Source organism: Tamandua tetradactyla, chromosome 1 (assembly GCF_023851605.1).
Source record: "Tamandua tetradactyla isolate mTamTet1 chromosome 1, mTamTet1.pri, whole genome shotgun sequence".
Lineage (NCBI taxonomy): Eukaryota > Metazoa > Chordata > Mammalia > Pilosa > Myrmecophagidae > Tamandua > Tamandua tetradactyla.
Genome location: NC_135327.1, coordinates 206,884,522 through 206,901,994, shown reverse-complemented (window position 1 = coordinate 206,901,994; position 17,473 = coordinate 206,884,522). Strand labels below are relative to the sequence as shown.

The window sequence follows — 17,473 nt, the reverse complement described above, 5'->3', positions numbered from 1 at the left end:
CGTAGATAGTCATGCATTATTTCCTTTATACAATAAAAATTTCTAGACATGTAAAGAAACAGCTTCTGGTAATGGTGCAGTTGCTTGAACAGACTCATTTTCTTATAGATAACAATTATAAAAGTGGAACCATCTCCACCCCGCCACCCCCCAAATTATAATATTTTTTTGGAAGGCATTAGAGAATGACCAAAAGAAGGCAGAAGTTAGGAGGAATCTGCTCATGAACATTAGGAACTGAAACTGGCAACATTTTTGAGTTTGCAGTGTTTTTCCTAGGACATGCCCCAATCCATGCCTGGCTCATTTGCCTAAGGTGTCAGAGGAGAGAGCTCTGGGCCTGCAGAGAATTCATTGTGAGCAGACTGCCACTCTGGGAAATGCTAAAGGAAGTACTTCAGGCTAAATGGGTGAAAACTCGTATTTAAAAGAAAGGACAAAGATACCCGTTAATGATGAATAAATTGGAAAATATGAAAGACTATCTGTTTTAATTTCAAAGTTATCTTTACCTGTTTAAAGCAAAAATTATAGCAATGTATGGTAGTATGTGGTATAGGTATAGGAATAGTTGTAAAATATGATACCAATATCATGAAGGAGATAAATGTAATTCTCTTATTTAAGGATGTTACTATAAAAAGCAAAGCATGATATTAACTATTTAATTAATGATAGATAGTGTTTAATTCTCACAGCAACCACTAAAAAGTAATACAGAGGGGTATCCAAAAATTTAGGAACAGAAGTGGAATATTAAAGGAAAAAAAAACGATTAAGTAAAAAATAGAGAAGGCAGAACCAAGGAATAAAAATCAAATGTTAGATTTAGATAATTTTAGTAAGTGTAAACTTAACATCTTAAAAGGAGGGCTTATCAATGTGGAAAAAAAGTAAAAATCAGGATATTTTGTTTGCAATGTACTTAAAGGAAACAGATATTGTGAAAGTAAAAGGACTGAAAAGTAAATCAGCGTGCAAACAGTAGGCCTAAAAAGTTGTTGGAGTGACTATATTAATCAGGCAAAGTAGATTTCAAGATGAGGAATATTATCCGATGGGGGGGCATTTTTGTAATGATAAAATGGTACGTTAATCAGGAAGAAATAACAATCCAATATATGTTTGCACATAGGAACAAAGCTTCAAAAATATATAAAACTGATAGAACCAGAGAGAAAATAGACATCTCCAAACATAATTGGACAATTTAATACTCCTGTCTCAGTAGCATTAGAAAGAATAGCTAGGTACAGATTTAAGAAGGATATTGGAAATCTGAAACACTATTAATGATCTTGGTTTATAAATTAAAAGTTGTAGAATATTGTACCTAAAGACTACAAAATAAGCATTCTTTTTAAGTATAAGTGAAATGTTAACAATAAGATAGACTATATGCTAGGTCATAAAATAAATTTCAGTAAATATTTTAAAATCTGAAATCTTACATGGTTTCTCTGATCATAGTCTTTGTAACTAAAGACTACAAAATAAGCTTCTATATATATGAAGAGCATGGACCAAGAAAAACTAATTAACATAGTGAACAATATTTGTTTATTGAGAGTGTAGTCTGATAAGGGGGCATGAGGGAACTTTGAGGTAAAACGTTCTATATTTTAATTAGATTAATGCTTCAATGTATACACTGTGTTTCAGATCTGAACACTTCACTATTGATGTATTTACATTCTATCCCTCAAAGAGAACTGCAGGTTAATATCAAGCTCAACTTAATAAATTTGCTTTTCACAGAGGTATAAGGTAGCAATTCTAAAATCACTTCTGATATCTACCAGGCATAAGCAAATTAGTAAGTATAGAAATAGAATAGAAATCAGGTTCCTCTTTCTAGAATAAGAGTTAGAAATGAAATCAGATTCCTCTTTCTAGAATAAGAGTTAGAAATATGGAAAAGTGAAAGACTAGAATGAATCATGCAATGTTGGATTGAAATTGGAGAGGAGGTATCAGTATGAACTTGTTTTTATTATATAGATTTAGATAGATGTGAGTAGAAGCATCTATGGCTATATGTGAATATAATAATGTGTCTATGAGTGCGCCTGTATTTTTGTTCTGACTGCTGAGAGGACCTAAAAGCAGTAAATTACAGTAGCACTGAAACTCTTAGTACCCAGATCTTCATTTCTTAATACTATTCTTCACTAGAAGGAGCAAGGTCTTCTGATTACAGGGGCTGGGATAGGGAAAGTACAAGATGATGCTGAGATATCTTGCAACAAAAAGTATGAAAATGCTTAAAAAATGATGGGAACAGATCAAGAGGACACAAAGTCCAGCTCAAAGGGAGTCCTGTTCAAATCTGGGACCATCTGAGCATCAAATAGGATTCCTTGAGTAATATTGATATAGACAAATGAATAGAAGGAAAAGGAAATACAGTGACCAAATATGTTTTTAAAACAAATGTAGAAGGAATCTGGTGATTTTAAAGTAATAGTGATAGAGTTAGGAAATCATCAATGGATGCTAAAACGAGTAAGTGAATGTTTGAAGAACAGAATATTTACATAGTATCTAAGTATTTCCCCCCTCAGATTAATGCTTATTTGCAAAGGGAAACATTCTTCCCTTTGGAAGAACTTGATGAACCCACTTTAACCAAGTGTCCAAAGTGGACTTGGCCACTATTAGGACAAACTTTGCTGGATCTCTCTGCTAAAGTGTGTAATCTGAATCTTATCACGAGGAAATGTCATAAAATCCCAATTGAAGGATATTCTTTAAAACACCAGTGTCAGGAAATAAAAGCTAAGCAACTGTTCTGGATCCAAGGAGACTGAAGATGTGACAAATGTGGTGCCTGAGCCATGATTGGATCACAGACTAGGTTAACAAAATGACTCTAAAGGAAATTAGTGCGTCAATAGACATCATTTGTTAGGATTGATTTTGGATTGGAAAATAGTGTTATATTGTTTCATTTCTTGATTTTGAGAATTAACCTGTGGTCAAGTAAGGTCTCTGTCAAAATTACTTGACTCAGTCTTTGAAGTGTTGAAAGCAGCCGTGGACTATACAAATGTGAATGGGTGTGGCTGTGTTTCAAGAAAATGTTATTTACAAAACCATTGACAGGATGAATTTGGCCCTTGTGCTGTACTTGACTGACCCCTGCTTTGTTAATTGTGGTAGGGTTTAGGGTAGGTTTCATGAATGAGTTAGATGTCTGTAGGTTCATAAAGATACCACTGTGAGGCACACAGGGACGATTAGAATGTAATGCCGTGGCGAGGGATGTGCGCCTACAGTTAGTAAAATCCTGTCAGTACCACTTACCAGTTTTAACAGTTTGAGAGATTCCCAGCATGCTTCCTCATCTGTAAATGGGAATAGTCTGAGTACCTCCTCCTTAGAGTTGTTGGGAATATTGTGAGTATAGTCATATCTTGTCTATGGGAAACTTTCTAACTGGTTTCCAGCTTCTATTCTTCTTTTCCTGCAGTCTTCTTCATAACATAAGCTAGCAGGATCCCACCAAAACGTCTGGATGATCATGCCATTTCCCTGCTTAAACATCCCCCGTGGTTTCCTGTCTTGCTTAGAATAGGATTGAAGGTATTAACAATGGCCTAACACCTTCATCCTGATGAATCCCTTTTCCCTGGACCCATGATTTTGTTTGTTTTCCTCTGCTCCCAACACCATTCCTGTTCTCAATTTAGGGCCTTTGAGCTGGATGCCGTGGAAATTCTCTGGACAGCCAAAGCCTAGTTCATTCTTACTCAGATTTGAGAGAGGTTTTCCCTGACCTCACAATTCAAAGTAGGCACTGAGGCATTCTCTGTTATATTTTGATTCTCAACTCTGATTGATGCCTGTCTCTTTCCCATTAGATTTAGGCTGCCTGAGACATCGTGACCATATGTATCTTATCCACCACTGTAGCACTGGCTCTTGAGACACAATCTTATAAAGTATGCATTTGATAAGTGTATGTATTGTGTCAACATACATGCAATGTTTAACACAATGTCTGTTCCATAAACGGTACTCAGTAGATGTTAGCTGTAATCATTATTAACTACCTATAACGTGAACACTTCCCTTAAAAGTACCCTGAAATGAATGATGTGGCTTGAAAGTGTGACCTCTACAGAAACATCTGATGATCAAGGTCCATTCACCCTACAAACAGAAAATCAAACAGCAATTTACAGCTGGTATTTGATTATTTATATGGATTCTGTGATACTGAAATGAATAAATTTGAATTTTGATGTCTTTTACCAGAGCTTACAGACTTTAGGTTTTAACTTTTCTTTCCTTCCCTTTCCATCGCTCTGTATCAGTTTCAGTAGGAAGGTTAACTTTGCCAGAAGGCCAAAGAGAAAAGGAGTAAAAGCATGGGGCCTTTATGATCTTCACTGAACAATGGAGCAATTGAGCTCTTTTTCTGTTGTTGTTTTAGATGTCCATACTGAAGCTGTCCAGGCTGCTCTGGCTAAACACAAAGAACGGAAGATGGCAGTGCCTATGCCCTCCAAACGCAGGTCCCTGGTTGTGCAAACCTCGATGGACGCCTACACACCTCCAGGTGAGCACACACACTCGCTGTCTTTACTTCTTAAAAGTGATACGCATGTAGGGTTAATGGAAAACTCCTGTAGCAATCACTGTCTTTTTAGCCTTCAAAATAATGGTGTTATAATTCAGATTCTGTGAACTGGAATCGCAGAAGCAGATCAGACATATCCTCTGAATTAAATTTGGAAGGAAAATTAACATTATTAGGTATGTATCTTTATAAATTCATACTTTATACTTTTCATTGAGACTCATAAATATGGCACTAAATTACTTTTAAAGTCTTATTGGATTTTATTCTTTTAAATTCCTCATGTAGCAGAAGAGTTTTTAAGTCCATAGTACTGATTTAGTTGCACTCTTCTTCTGGTTAGACTGGTGGATACATATCCTTAATGCATCAATGCCTTTAAAATATAAATATGCTTTTTTTTAAATGTAAGAATCAAAAGGAATTTAAAACTTAGTTTGTAAAATCAGGTGTTACCAAACGTCTGTAAAGTGCCAGATAGTAAGTACTTTTGTATCTATGGGCCATATATTCTCTGTTACAATTACCTTTTTCTGTTACTATAGCACAAAGGTAGCCACAGACAATATGTAAGTGAAGGTGTATGGATGAGTTCCAGTAAAACTTTATTTATAAAACCAGGTGGCTGACAGATTTGGCCCAAGGGCCTGCAGACTCTCAACTAATTTGTTGACTGTATTATCTCAGTTATATTTCTGTTATATTCCTACTTTTATTTCATCCTAAATTTTATATAGCAACTTAAGTTCTCTAAATCACTGTACCCAAATAATTATATATATTTCATGATCTTCAAACCAAAGTGAAACAAAGCTGAATTATACAGATATATATTAGAAACATAAAGGATTGAATTTACTTTACTTGATGTTTTGTTTCTCTGATTTTGATTCTAACATTCATTCATCATACAATTCTGTCTTTTGTAAAGACTTAAATTTAGTTTATCACATTGAAAAGTTTTAAATGCCACCTTTTTTTTTTCTTTTTATTTGTCTTTTTTTTTATACACAAGAGAAACTTAAGGTGCAGTAGGAACAGGTTAATGCATATAGCAATTTTTGTTATGCATGTTTCCAAGAAATAGCCCTGTATGTTTCCAAGCAGTGGGGATAATAGAAACACATATGTTAAATCACAGGTGTGGTCAAGTATATGTTTTTATTACTTCAAACAACTCAAAGTAGTTAACTTCATATGCCTTTCAAAGTGGAAATACTGAGCTTTATGGGCAAAACTTAAATAGTATATATATCTTTATGGTTTTTATTTTTCTACAGATAAGCCATCAATGTTCTTCCTTTCAAGAATATAATATTGCGTTAAGCAAGCAAGTACTTTTTGGCTAATTTGCTTAGTTTCCTTCCTTTCTTTATGCTTCTCTGTAAAACATAATTTGGGATTATTTAAAAATCAACGTAATTGACATAACCAGTCCTGTTTGTTTATATATGGTGAAAAAAAATTTATTTTTTATGTGTTGTGTGGGTAACAAAAAAGAATGACCGTACAAGAGTAACAAAAGTTACAATTTTTTTTTTTAGCTTAATCTTTGGTATTAGACAATATCCAGAGAGAAAGCAATTTTCTGAACCATTTCTTATTAGAGGAACAATGAGTTTAATATGCAAGAAATGACATGATCGATTGTGTATTTGTTTATTTCACATATTGAATCCATCCATAGAGAAATGTTGTTGTGTCATCTGTGATGAAAGACAAAACTTTCAGCAATACAAACTTTGTCTACAAATGTTTTTGCAAAACATGAGGAGCATATTACTGGAAATGTGATTTTTGATGAAATTTTTCATTTATTATTTGACTTAGTAACTCCATGTACTCCATATAATACATTTTATAAACTGTCATCCAGGTGTCTTAGTGGTAACGTCACATGGGATAGTTTTGGAAGATTATAAATGTCGACAGCATCATCATAAAAAATTCACAATCTATTTTGTATTTCACAGTATTTTGAATATTTATAACTGTGCTTGCTTGAACAAAATCTGGAATCACCCTTAATTTATCCCATTTTGTTTTCCTTGGTTGCTGGTAGCAATGTTAACTTACTTCATGTCCACTGTTCTTCAAAGAATATACCTGAAGTTCATGTTTTTTGCATTCGATGACTTGTTGCTGACCAGTATCAAAGTTACTGGAAAGGATCTAATTTATTAGAGAAACTTGTCTTAGGTTTTACATGTAAAAATGTAAGAGTAAGTTGTCAGGCATTCTTCTTACCATAGTGTAGAAACTGGTACAAAACTAACCCTCCCACCATAAGCAACTATACAACTGCACAAAACAAATGAAAAAAACAAAACAAAAACTTTATAGACAGTGGGCCATAGGCAGAACAAGACTGTAATACCTGAGAGAAGGAAAACTTACAAGGAGAGCCCTACAGTCCCCAAGTTCTATGCATGGAAAGAAATTTTAGATCATGGCACAGAGAGCTGCAGTGTGAGCAAAGCACAGCATCCTACTAAGTTAAGGAAACAGAGCTTAGAGATCCAGGCAGGTGAAGGGGGCTTTAATCTTGTGGTTGGGCATTAGAGAGAATGAACTCTGAAAACAGGGAGGCTCCTGAAGTCCTTGTATCATGAGGGGTGGATTGTACATGCCCATGGAAAGACCATCTGAGGGTAATTAGGTGACACCTACAACAGGGTTCAGAGAGCAGAATATGGATACTAGATTTTGTGTGTTTGGTGAGTAGTATTGAGGGCCATTGAAATTCTGCCTCTGTCGTAGTAGAGAGCTCTTTTTAATGGCTCATTAATATATCTGGCATCCAGCTGAGGAACAAGAAAGACTGCACTTGAGGGATGAGCACCATACACTAGAGTAAGACCTACCATAGACCTGCACTAACAAGACCAGAAATCAAGGGCTACAGGAAGCACAGAGGAGATGGACTTTAACAGTTGAGTCTTGCCAAGTTAGAGGAACTTGGGAAACACACTGAGCTTTCTGCAAGTCCAGATTAACAAAGATGGTCAGCTAGTTATTAAGCTTCCTGCTGAAACAAGACTCAAAAGGCTTCAGAGAAAAATGACAGGATTCAGAGTCTCCTCAAGATATTAGTTACGATGCCTGCTGTTAAAAAAAAATCACTATATAGACCAAAAAAACCCAGGAAAATGTTATCTGTGGTAAAGAAAATAAGTCGATAGATAAGATTATTGATAGTATAGTCTTCACTGTGCTGTCAGTGTGGCTATTGAGCACATGAATTGTGATTTTTCTGAATTATATTCAGTATGTGTGAAATATGCACCAAATTTCAGACACTTAATATGAAAAAAATAGAAATATTTCATTGCTAGTTTTTATGCTTACCACAGATTGAAATAGTATTATTTTGAATATTTTGTGTTAAATAAAATTCCATTATAAAAATAAACTTTTTTCTTTATATATATATAAAATGTGGCTACTAGAAAGTTTAAGGCTCTCATTTCTATTAGATAACATTAGTCTAGATGTTGGATATAGCAGAAGACAAATTTTTAAAGCAGCACTATAAATATTTTCTTTGAGAATCAAATTAAAATATACCAAAAAATTAAGGAAAATATTGTGTTAATACTTTTCCTAAGCAGAAAATGAGAAAAATATAAAAAATTAATGGAAATGTACAATATTGAAATGGAATTTCACTAGGTGAGATAAACATTAAATTGAAGAAGAAAGGTGAAGGAGGCTGTGAACTTGAAGATATATCAGTAGAAATTAACCAAACTGAAGAATAGAAAAAAGACAAATGAAAAATTAACTTTAATCACCCATAGGGCAATATTCACATGCATTCAGTTGGGATCCATGAGTGAGTTGGGAGTGATAAAAGGGAAGAAACATACTTGAAGAAATAATGATCGAAAATTCCTCGAGTTAGAGCCCTGAATCTAGGAAAGCAAGCAGTATCCTGTACAGGAACTGTTGAAAAAGTGATCAGACTTCAACTGGAGATATGAATGAAGCTGATCTGGATAGGACTAAGGTATACTAGAAGACTGGGTAAAGGGTAATATCATCCATATTTTAAAATTTCAACTTCTGGATGAGACTAAGTGGAGGAATGTTTATTGGTGCAAAATTTATATTTTGGGGAGAACTTCTTTTGTTGCTCAGATGTGACCTCTCTCTCTAAGACAACTCAACATGTGATGAGTGGTTACACTAATGAGGGACCTTCCAAAGTCTCCACGTGGGACATGACTCCCAGGGGTGTAACTCTCCCTGGCAATGTGGGGACAGAATTCCCAGGATTCACCACGACCCAGCATCATGGGACTGAGAAGGCCTTATTGAAGGGGGAAAAGAAATGACACAAAATAAAGTTTCCATGGCTGAGAGATTTCAAACAGAGTCGAGATATCATCCTGGAGGTTATTCTTATGCATTATATAGATAACCGTTTTTAGTTTATTGTGTATTGGAGTGGCTAGAGGAAAGTACCTGAAATTGTTAAGCTGTACTGCAGTAGCCTAGATGCTTGAAGACGATTGCATAAAGATATAATGTTTACAATGTGACTGTGTGATTGTGAGAACCTTGTGTCTAATGCTCCTTATAACCAGGGTATGGGCAGATGAGTAAAAAAAATATGGATAAAATAAATAAATAATAGGGGGACAAAGGGTAAAATAAATTGGATAGATGGAAACAGTAGTGGTCAGTGAGAGGGAGGGGTAAGGTATATGGTATGTATGAGATTTTTCTTTTTTTCTTTTTATTTCTTCTTCAGGAGTCATGCAGATGTTCTAAAAAATGAGCTTGGTGATAAATATACAACTATGTGTTGATATTGTGAGCCATTGACTGTGTACCATATATAGAAAGTATGTGTGTAAAGATTTCTCATTAAAAAAATTTAAAAACAAATTCCTCAAATAATGATAAAAAAACATCAACTTACAAATCTTAAGAATGCAGTGAACCCTGAGCAGGATAAGTTTAAAAACAACCACATCTAAATTCATAATAGCCAAAGTGCTGAAAATCAAAGATTAAGAGAAATCTTGAAAGTAACAAAACCAGGATGGGGAAGGTGATGGGTAGGCATCACATATAGGAGAACAATCATATGAATGATAACTGACTTACAGTTACAATGAAGGCCCAAAGACAGTGGAAAGATATCTTTAAAGTGCCAGAAAAAAGAAAAAAAATAAGGTGAGGGGGGTGGGGACTGTGTCAACTCCTATTCAATGAAAATATCCTTCATAAACAGTAATGACACAAAGTCATATTTAGAAATATGAAAGATGAGTGAATGGATTAATGGCAGAACTACAGATGTATTAAGGAAAGCCATTTAGGCTGAAGGAAAATATCAGGTGAAAATTTGGGTTTACAAGATGGAAAGAAGAATAAATAAATAGGTGGGTAAATAGAAAAGTATGTATTTTCTCATGTAACATACTTTAAAAACAACAATCACACAGAGGAGAAGGGCAGGTTAATAGAATTACATCTGTGAAGTGGAAAGTAGGAATTGAATAGTGACAGATGTGTTGTGAGTGGAGGAATACAGAAAAGTAGGAAATCTGTAGTGTCAAGTTTGAAAAGTGAACATTTACAATATTAATTCCAAATAGATCCTATTAAAGATGAATATTAACTCTATAGCAGCTACTAAAAAGAAAAAAAGAGAGATAGGTAAGAATTTAGTAAAGAACATAAAATGAAACTCTGGAAATATTTGGTTAATGGAAAATAAGGCAGGAAAGAATCAACAAAGAAATAAAAAGAATTGTAGGAATGAATGGAAAACAAATTGCAAAATGTTAGATTTAAACCCACTCATATCGATAATTACATTAGATGTAAGTGAACCAAACACCTGTTAAAAGGTAGAGAATGTCACACTGGATAAAAATGAAATATGCAACTATATGCTGTCTACAAGAGATACCTTTAAACACAGAAAACATAAATAATTGAAAATAGAATGACAGAAATATACCGTATAAACATTAAGTTTAAAAAGACTAACACATCTGTTGAGAAAGAAGATTTCAAGACAAAGTATTATAAGAAATAAAGTGAGGCATTACAAATAAAGAGGAATTCACCAGGAAAACATGATATTGAATAGAAATACACTAAAAGCAAATTATAAGTTATAAAAGAGAAACTGGCACAATAAAGGAAGAAATAGAAAAGTTAAGAATGTCAGTTGGAAATTTTTAATACTCTCCTTAAGTAATTTGAAGAACAAGTTGCAAAAAAATCAGAAGATCTAAACGTCAACCAACTCAATGTAGTTGATATTTACAGAATTTTATATACAACGGTTGCAGATTACACATTCATTTTTACCACCTGTCTTGAGATGTAATTTACAGACCCTAAAATTAACTCATTGTTAATGGTTTAATTCAGTAATTTTTACTAAATATATGCAGTATATATATTGCCACCATCCAGTTTTAGGGTATTTCTATCACCCCCTAAAATGTCCTCATGCCCATTTATAGTTAATTGCCGCTCCATTGCCAAGAACTAGGGACCCAAAGTCTGCTTTATATGTCTTTATAAATTTACCTTTTTGGAACATTTCATGTAAGTGAAATCATGAAATATGTCATTTTGCCCTTGGCTTCAATCCTTCAGCATAATGTTGTTGAGGTTCATCCATGTTGTAATTTTTTCTCTTTATTGTTGGATTGAGTTATACTAAACATTTTGTTTAATCCTTTCATCCGATGATAAGTATTTGGATTGTTCCCAGTTTGGGGCTATTATGAAAAATCAGCTATCAACAGTGTGTACATATCTTCACATTCATACATCTAGTTTCATTAGATGTATAATGAATTGTGGAATTGGGTCATATAGAAAATTTATGGTTAGCATTTAAGAACTGCCATACTGTTTGCAAAGTTGTTGAACCATTTTTCATTCTCTTAAAAAATGTATGAAGATTCTAGTTTCTTCACATCTTTACCAGCTCTTGGTAATGTTTGTATTTTTATTGTAATCACTCCATTGAGTGTGAACTGGTGTCACATTGTGGTTTTAATTTGCATTTCCCTTATGACTAATTATTCTGAGCATCTTTTCATGTGCTTATTAAACATTTGGTATATTTTGGGGTGAAATGTCTGTTCAGATATTTTTGTCCATTACTTAATTGGTTAGTTTATCTTCCTATTGGGATATGAGTTCTTTATATAACTTGGATACAAATTCTTTGATAGGTATATAGTTTGTAAGCCTTGTCTTTTTTTTCTTTTTTTTTGTGAAAAATAACATGTATACAAAACAGCAATAAATTTCAAAGCACATTGCTGCAATTAGTTGTAGAACAGATTTGAAAGTTTGGTATGGGTTACACTTCCACAATTTTAGATTTTCACTTCTAGCTGCTCTAAGATACTGGAGACTAAAAGAAATATCAGTATAATGATTCAGCAGTCATACTCATTTGTTAAACCCTGCCTTTTCTGTATAACTCCACCATCACCTTTTATCTTTCTCCCACTTTTTAGGGGTATTTGAACTATGCTTATTCTAACTTCATGGTTGGAAGAGGCTGTTGATGATATGGAATGGGGGATGGAACTAGTTGATGTACTGGAGAGGCTGGCCCCTCTGCGTTTCAGGACTTATCTGGTCCAGGGACCCATCTGGAGGTTGTAGGTTTCTGGAAAATTACCCTAGTGCATGAAACCTTTGTAGAATCTTATATAATGCCCTAGGTGTTCTTTAGGATTGGCAGGAATGGTTTGGGTTGGGGGTTGGCACATTATGATAGGTAGCAGTGTCTAACTGTGGCTTGCATAAGAGTGACTTCCAAAGTAGCCTCTTTATTTGAAATCTCTCAGCCACGGATACCTTATTTGTTACACTTCTTTCCCCCCTTTTGGTCAGATTGCCAAGCCTTTTTCTTAATGATGTCTGTGTTAGAATAATGCTTCCTCTCCCCAAAGATGTGCATGTCCTAATCCTCATATGGCAAAATGAACCTTGCAGGTATAATTAAGTTAAGGATCTTGAGATGGGGTCATTGTCCTGTATTAACTGGGTGGGTCTCATGCAATAAAAAAAAAATTCTTTAAGAGAAAAACAAGAAGGTCAAAGTTGGAAATGGAAGGTTGATGAAACCAGAGGTTGTAGTGATTTGCTTTGAAGATAGATGAAGGGAACATGAGCCAAGGAGTACAAGTAGCCTCTAACTTCTGGAAAGGCAAAGAAATGGGTTCTCATTGGAATCTCCAGAAGGAATGTATCTCTGCCAACACCTTAATTTTAGACCTGACTTCCAGAAGTGTAATTTAATAAATGTGTTGCAGTAAGCCATTAAATTTGACATTTTGTTACAGCAGCAACAGAAAACTAATAGTGTCTTTTGAAGCTTGAGTTTTAAATTCTGAAAAGTCCAATTAACCAATTTTTAATTTATGGTTTGTGCTTTTTTGTGTTGTATCTAGGAATTCTTTGTCCAACTAAAGGTCACCAAGAATTTCTATGAGTTTTATAGTTTTAACTCTTATGTTTGGGTCTATGATCCATTTTTTCTTAATAGGCTCTCCTTTAAAAAAATTATTGTGGTAAAATATGTAAAATTTGTCATTTTAACAGTATAAATTATGCAATTCAGTGATGTTAATTACATTCACAGTATTGTACAACCATCACCAGTATCTATTTCCAAAAATTTGCATAATCTCAAACAGAAACTTTACCCATTAAGCAGTAATTCCCCTTCCCCCCCATCCCAAATTCTGGTAGACTTTAATCTGTTTATTGCCTGTGAATTTTCCTATTCTGTAAAAGGAATCATACAATTATTTGTTCTGTTGTGTCTGGCTTATTTTGCGTAGTATAACATTTTCAGTGTCCATCCATGTTGTAGTATGTATCAGAATTTCACTCAAGGTTGAATTATATGTACCACATTTTGTTAATCCATTCATCTGTTGATAGACACTTGGGTTGTTCCTACCTTTTGGCTATTGTAAATAATGCTACTATGAACACTGCTCTCCAAGTGTGTTTTGTGATCTATTTTGAGTTAGTTTTTGTATATAGTGTAAGAAAAGGATCTGAGTTCACTTTAAAAAATGTGTTGAAAAGAATCTTTTCTTCATTGTGTTTTCTTGGGATCTTTGTAAAAAGTAAATTAGATATAAACATAAGACTTTATTTCTGGTCTCAATTCTGTTCCATTGGGAGAGAGAGGGAGGGGAAGAGAGGGAAGGAGGTTGAGAATCTGTGCTAATACCACGGTGACTTAGTAACTGTAATTTCATATTAAGTTTCGAAATTAAGTAGTGAAAAACCTTCACCTTTGTTTTTCTTTCTCAGAATTGTTCTGACACTTCCAGGTTCTTTGTATTTTATATAAGTTTTAGAATAAGTCTTTCAATTAAAAAAAAACCTCTGAGATCATCCTAGGTATTACATTTAATTAATGTTCAATTTGAGGAAAATTGCCACCTTGAAAATATTAAATCTTTCAATCCATGAACATGGAATATTTCTCCATTTATTTTGATCTTTAATTTGTCTTTAGTTTTTAGTGTGTAAGTTTTGTGCCTTTTGTTAAATTTACTGCTGAGTTTTTATTTTTTTATGCTATTATGAATAGAGTTGTTTTCCTAATTTCGCTTTCATATTATTCATTGCCAATGCCTTTATGAAAATATTTTATATCTTTATCTTGTATCCCATGACCTTGCTTCATTAGTCTCAGCCTTTTTTCTGTGTGAATTACTTGGGATTTTCTTAATGATTTATACAAAATCATCTGTGAATAAAGAGTATATTTTTCCTTTCCAATCTGGATGCCTTTCATGTATTCTTTCGGCCTTATTCCACTGTCTATGACTTCCAGGATAACATTGAATAGAAGTGGCAAACAGGGACATCCTCGTCCTTGGTCTCAGGGTGGAATGCATTCAGTCTTTTACTGTTAAATACTATGTTAACCGTGTAGTTTTCATGGATGCCTTTTATCCATTTAAACACAGAAAATAGCGTATGTGTTGAACAACTCTTAGAAATGCTGCCCTTACCATTCTCACTTGGTATATGCATGCAAAGCAGAACATTTGGTTTCTTTCCTAAGTGTTATGTGGAGGAAATTGTTGAGTTTTTCTTTGTCTGAAATTATAATGTCAAAATAAACTTTTTATAGCATTTATTTAATGGGTTTTTTAATGAAAGAAATCATTGAACTACATAATTCATTATCTAAAAAGTGTCGTAACTTGTCAAGAATGTTTAAAGCACGAAAGCATTAATTGAGCAGTTATTATGTGAAATAAGTTTACATTGCAATGTAATCCTGTTTGGAGAGGGATTGAGTTTCAGATTTGCTATAATAAATAGCAAATTGTATTTCTTTTTATATACAGATACCTCTTCTGGTTCAGAAGATGAAGGGTCAGTTCAGGGTGATTCCCAGGGAACCCCTACCTCCAGCCAAGGCAGCATCAACATGGAGCACTGGATCAGCCAAGCCATTCATGGCTCGACCACATCCACAACTTCTTCCTCTTCCACCCAAAGTGGGGGGAGTGGTGCCGCTCACAGGCTGGCTGATGTCATGGCTCAGACTCATATAGGTAAGTGGACTTGTCTGGGGCACTTATCTCCCTGTTTGCTTAAATGCTTTTAATTCTCATGGTCATTATCTAAATGACCACCGAATAACCATATACTTTTTTTGTTTATGTGCTCTTCTGTATTTACATTATGTCTGTAGAATCCATATGGAAAGAGTCCACACTCTCCAACTCCAGGGCTTCTTTGGTTTTACTGTTTTTTTTTGGAACCCTTGGTTTTTTGGAACGCAAATCTCCTACAGCTAGAATTTCAGTTTTCTGTTGTTAAAGAAGTACATCCTTGTTCATTAGGAGAAGTCACAGCCATTTCTGATAACATTTTCTTTTCCTCACTTATGCCAAAATATGCTCCTAAATTATATTTTTGAAGTGCTGATAAATAAGGCAGGGAATTTTGGAGTAGAGTTTCATTATTTGGGTAATCATTTAAGGACATTAGAGGGCTTTAATCAGTACTGCTTTATATTATTGTGGTGTTTTTTTTTGCCATATATATTTAGATTCTATTTGTTTGATGGTTCGTATTATTTTCTATGTAGGTTCTATAACAAGTCTGTATTGGAAAAAGTACAAAGGTTGGAAACATTTTCCTGAGTTGAAAGTACCATTAAATAAAGTAAGAATTATTAGAGGAAGAGTCAGAGTTTATATGATGAGAAGTATAGCTGTATGAGACTTGGATAAGGTACACACTTTTATGCCTCCACTTTACCCCCTATTCTCCCGTCACTCATGATTGCCAGGGAAATAAGTCCTCTCCGGTGTGAAAGGGAAAGTATGATGACTAGATCTGTTTCGATCCATTTTCAGCCCTGGATTAAGATTTTCACATATTTCAATAATGTAAATTATTTTTAAAACCACCCTATGGTAAATTATTTGCTTTGAATATGGTACCAAGATACTCCATTATATTCTTGTCCTTAAAATAACAAAGTAGAGAAAGTGTGGTTAACTAATCCCAAAGAGACATGCTATATGGTTTGTAGTTGATAGTATAGGAAGAAAATACAGCTGCAGACCCTTTTAGTTGTATCTGAACTATTTTAGGAAAATCTCCTGTCTGAAAAAAGTCTAAGTTTAGAAAACAGATATGTTAAGTGAATTGCATACTCTACAAAGATCTAGGACTTCCAGAGTGTTTATTTTTAAATCATTAGCTATTTAACAGAAAGTCAAAGGAGTTTCAAGCTAACATTTCAGGAATTAGTCCCAATAGCACTCAATGAGAAATGAAGTTAAAGTAAAAAAAGCATCTCTAGCTTTTAGTATCAGAAATGGGATGCCTTGTCTACTAGGAGATCTGGGTGGTCTAGTTTCAGTTCTTCTGTGATCTTCAGAAGTCACTGAACTCCTTGCTTTAGAACTGTTGTGAATGAAAAGGAGAAAATATAAATATTCTTCACAGTTTTTTTTAGAGTAGCACTAAAATGCCAGAGGTATTATTATTTTTTTAATGCATTTTCAGGAACATATACACAAGTTAATGTGAACTAATAACCTTTATTTGAAATCACAGTAAGCTGAAAATTAACCAAAAAAGATGACCATTAAATGTTTTCAAATAACTTTTCTTCTGTGTGTGAAGCCCAAAATAGTGGTCTAGATTCTATAAGCATGCTTCTTTTAGCACCTATGCTGAAAGTCAGATAAGTAATTTCTACTACCTAGGCTACTTTACCCACAATTATGAAAGCATTTGTATTCTGCTTTTTAAATTCACTTTTAAGAAAGTGCTTAGACTCTTACTAAGAGAAACACTCATTTATGAGCAAATTAATCACTGTATTTAATTTTCCCTTTGTGACTTATACTTTAAATTTATCCTAAGTATAAAAGGTGACATTACTCATGCACATCAAATCACAATGTGACCTAAATATAGCTTTTGCAAGTGTGCCATTTGAGTAATTTTTAATTTGGTACTAAGATAAGTTCCTAGAGTATTTGTTAATTTTCTGTAAATATGAAGAAAGTTTTGGAATGAAATCAATGGCAAAAGAAGGAAACTTGATGAGAAAAGGGAAATCAAAATACTGTGTTCCTGTAGCAAAACAAAAAAGAACAAGAGAAGTGAACAGCATTTGATATTTTGGGGGGGATCATCAAAAGATACTAATAAGAAATTGCACATATATTTTAGTGTGTGCATGTTTTAGGGAAGTTTGGGGCAAAATATACCACTGACTTGTATTTGCTAATCTTTCATAAGGTTGTTTTTTTTTAACTCCTGCTCTACAGAGTTTGTTGGGTTTATAACTGGACAAAGTCGCATGTGTACAAAAGGAAGCTCACACTATCC

General features: G+C 34.0%; 1 protein-coding gene across 5 annotated transcripts in view; it reads left to right on the top strand.

The window, feature by feature from the left end:
- Window positions 1-17,473, top strand: part of DIP2C (disco interacting protein 2 homolog C) — a 500,644-nt gene that overhangs the window by 299,553 nt on the left and 183,618 nt on the right. For all 5 annotated transcript variants that reach the window (XM_077151686.1, XM_077151685.1, XM_077151684.1 and 2 more), the window contains 2 exons: window positions 4,439-4,564; window positions 14,962-15,171. In XM_077151686.1, coding sequence (XP_077007801.1) covers window positions 4,439-4,564; window positions 14,962-15,171 — 336 coding nt within the window. The remainder of the gene's footprint in view (window positions 1-4,438; window positions 4,565-14,961; window positions 15,172-17,473) is intronic.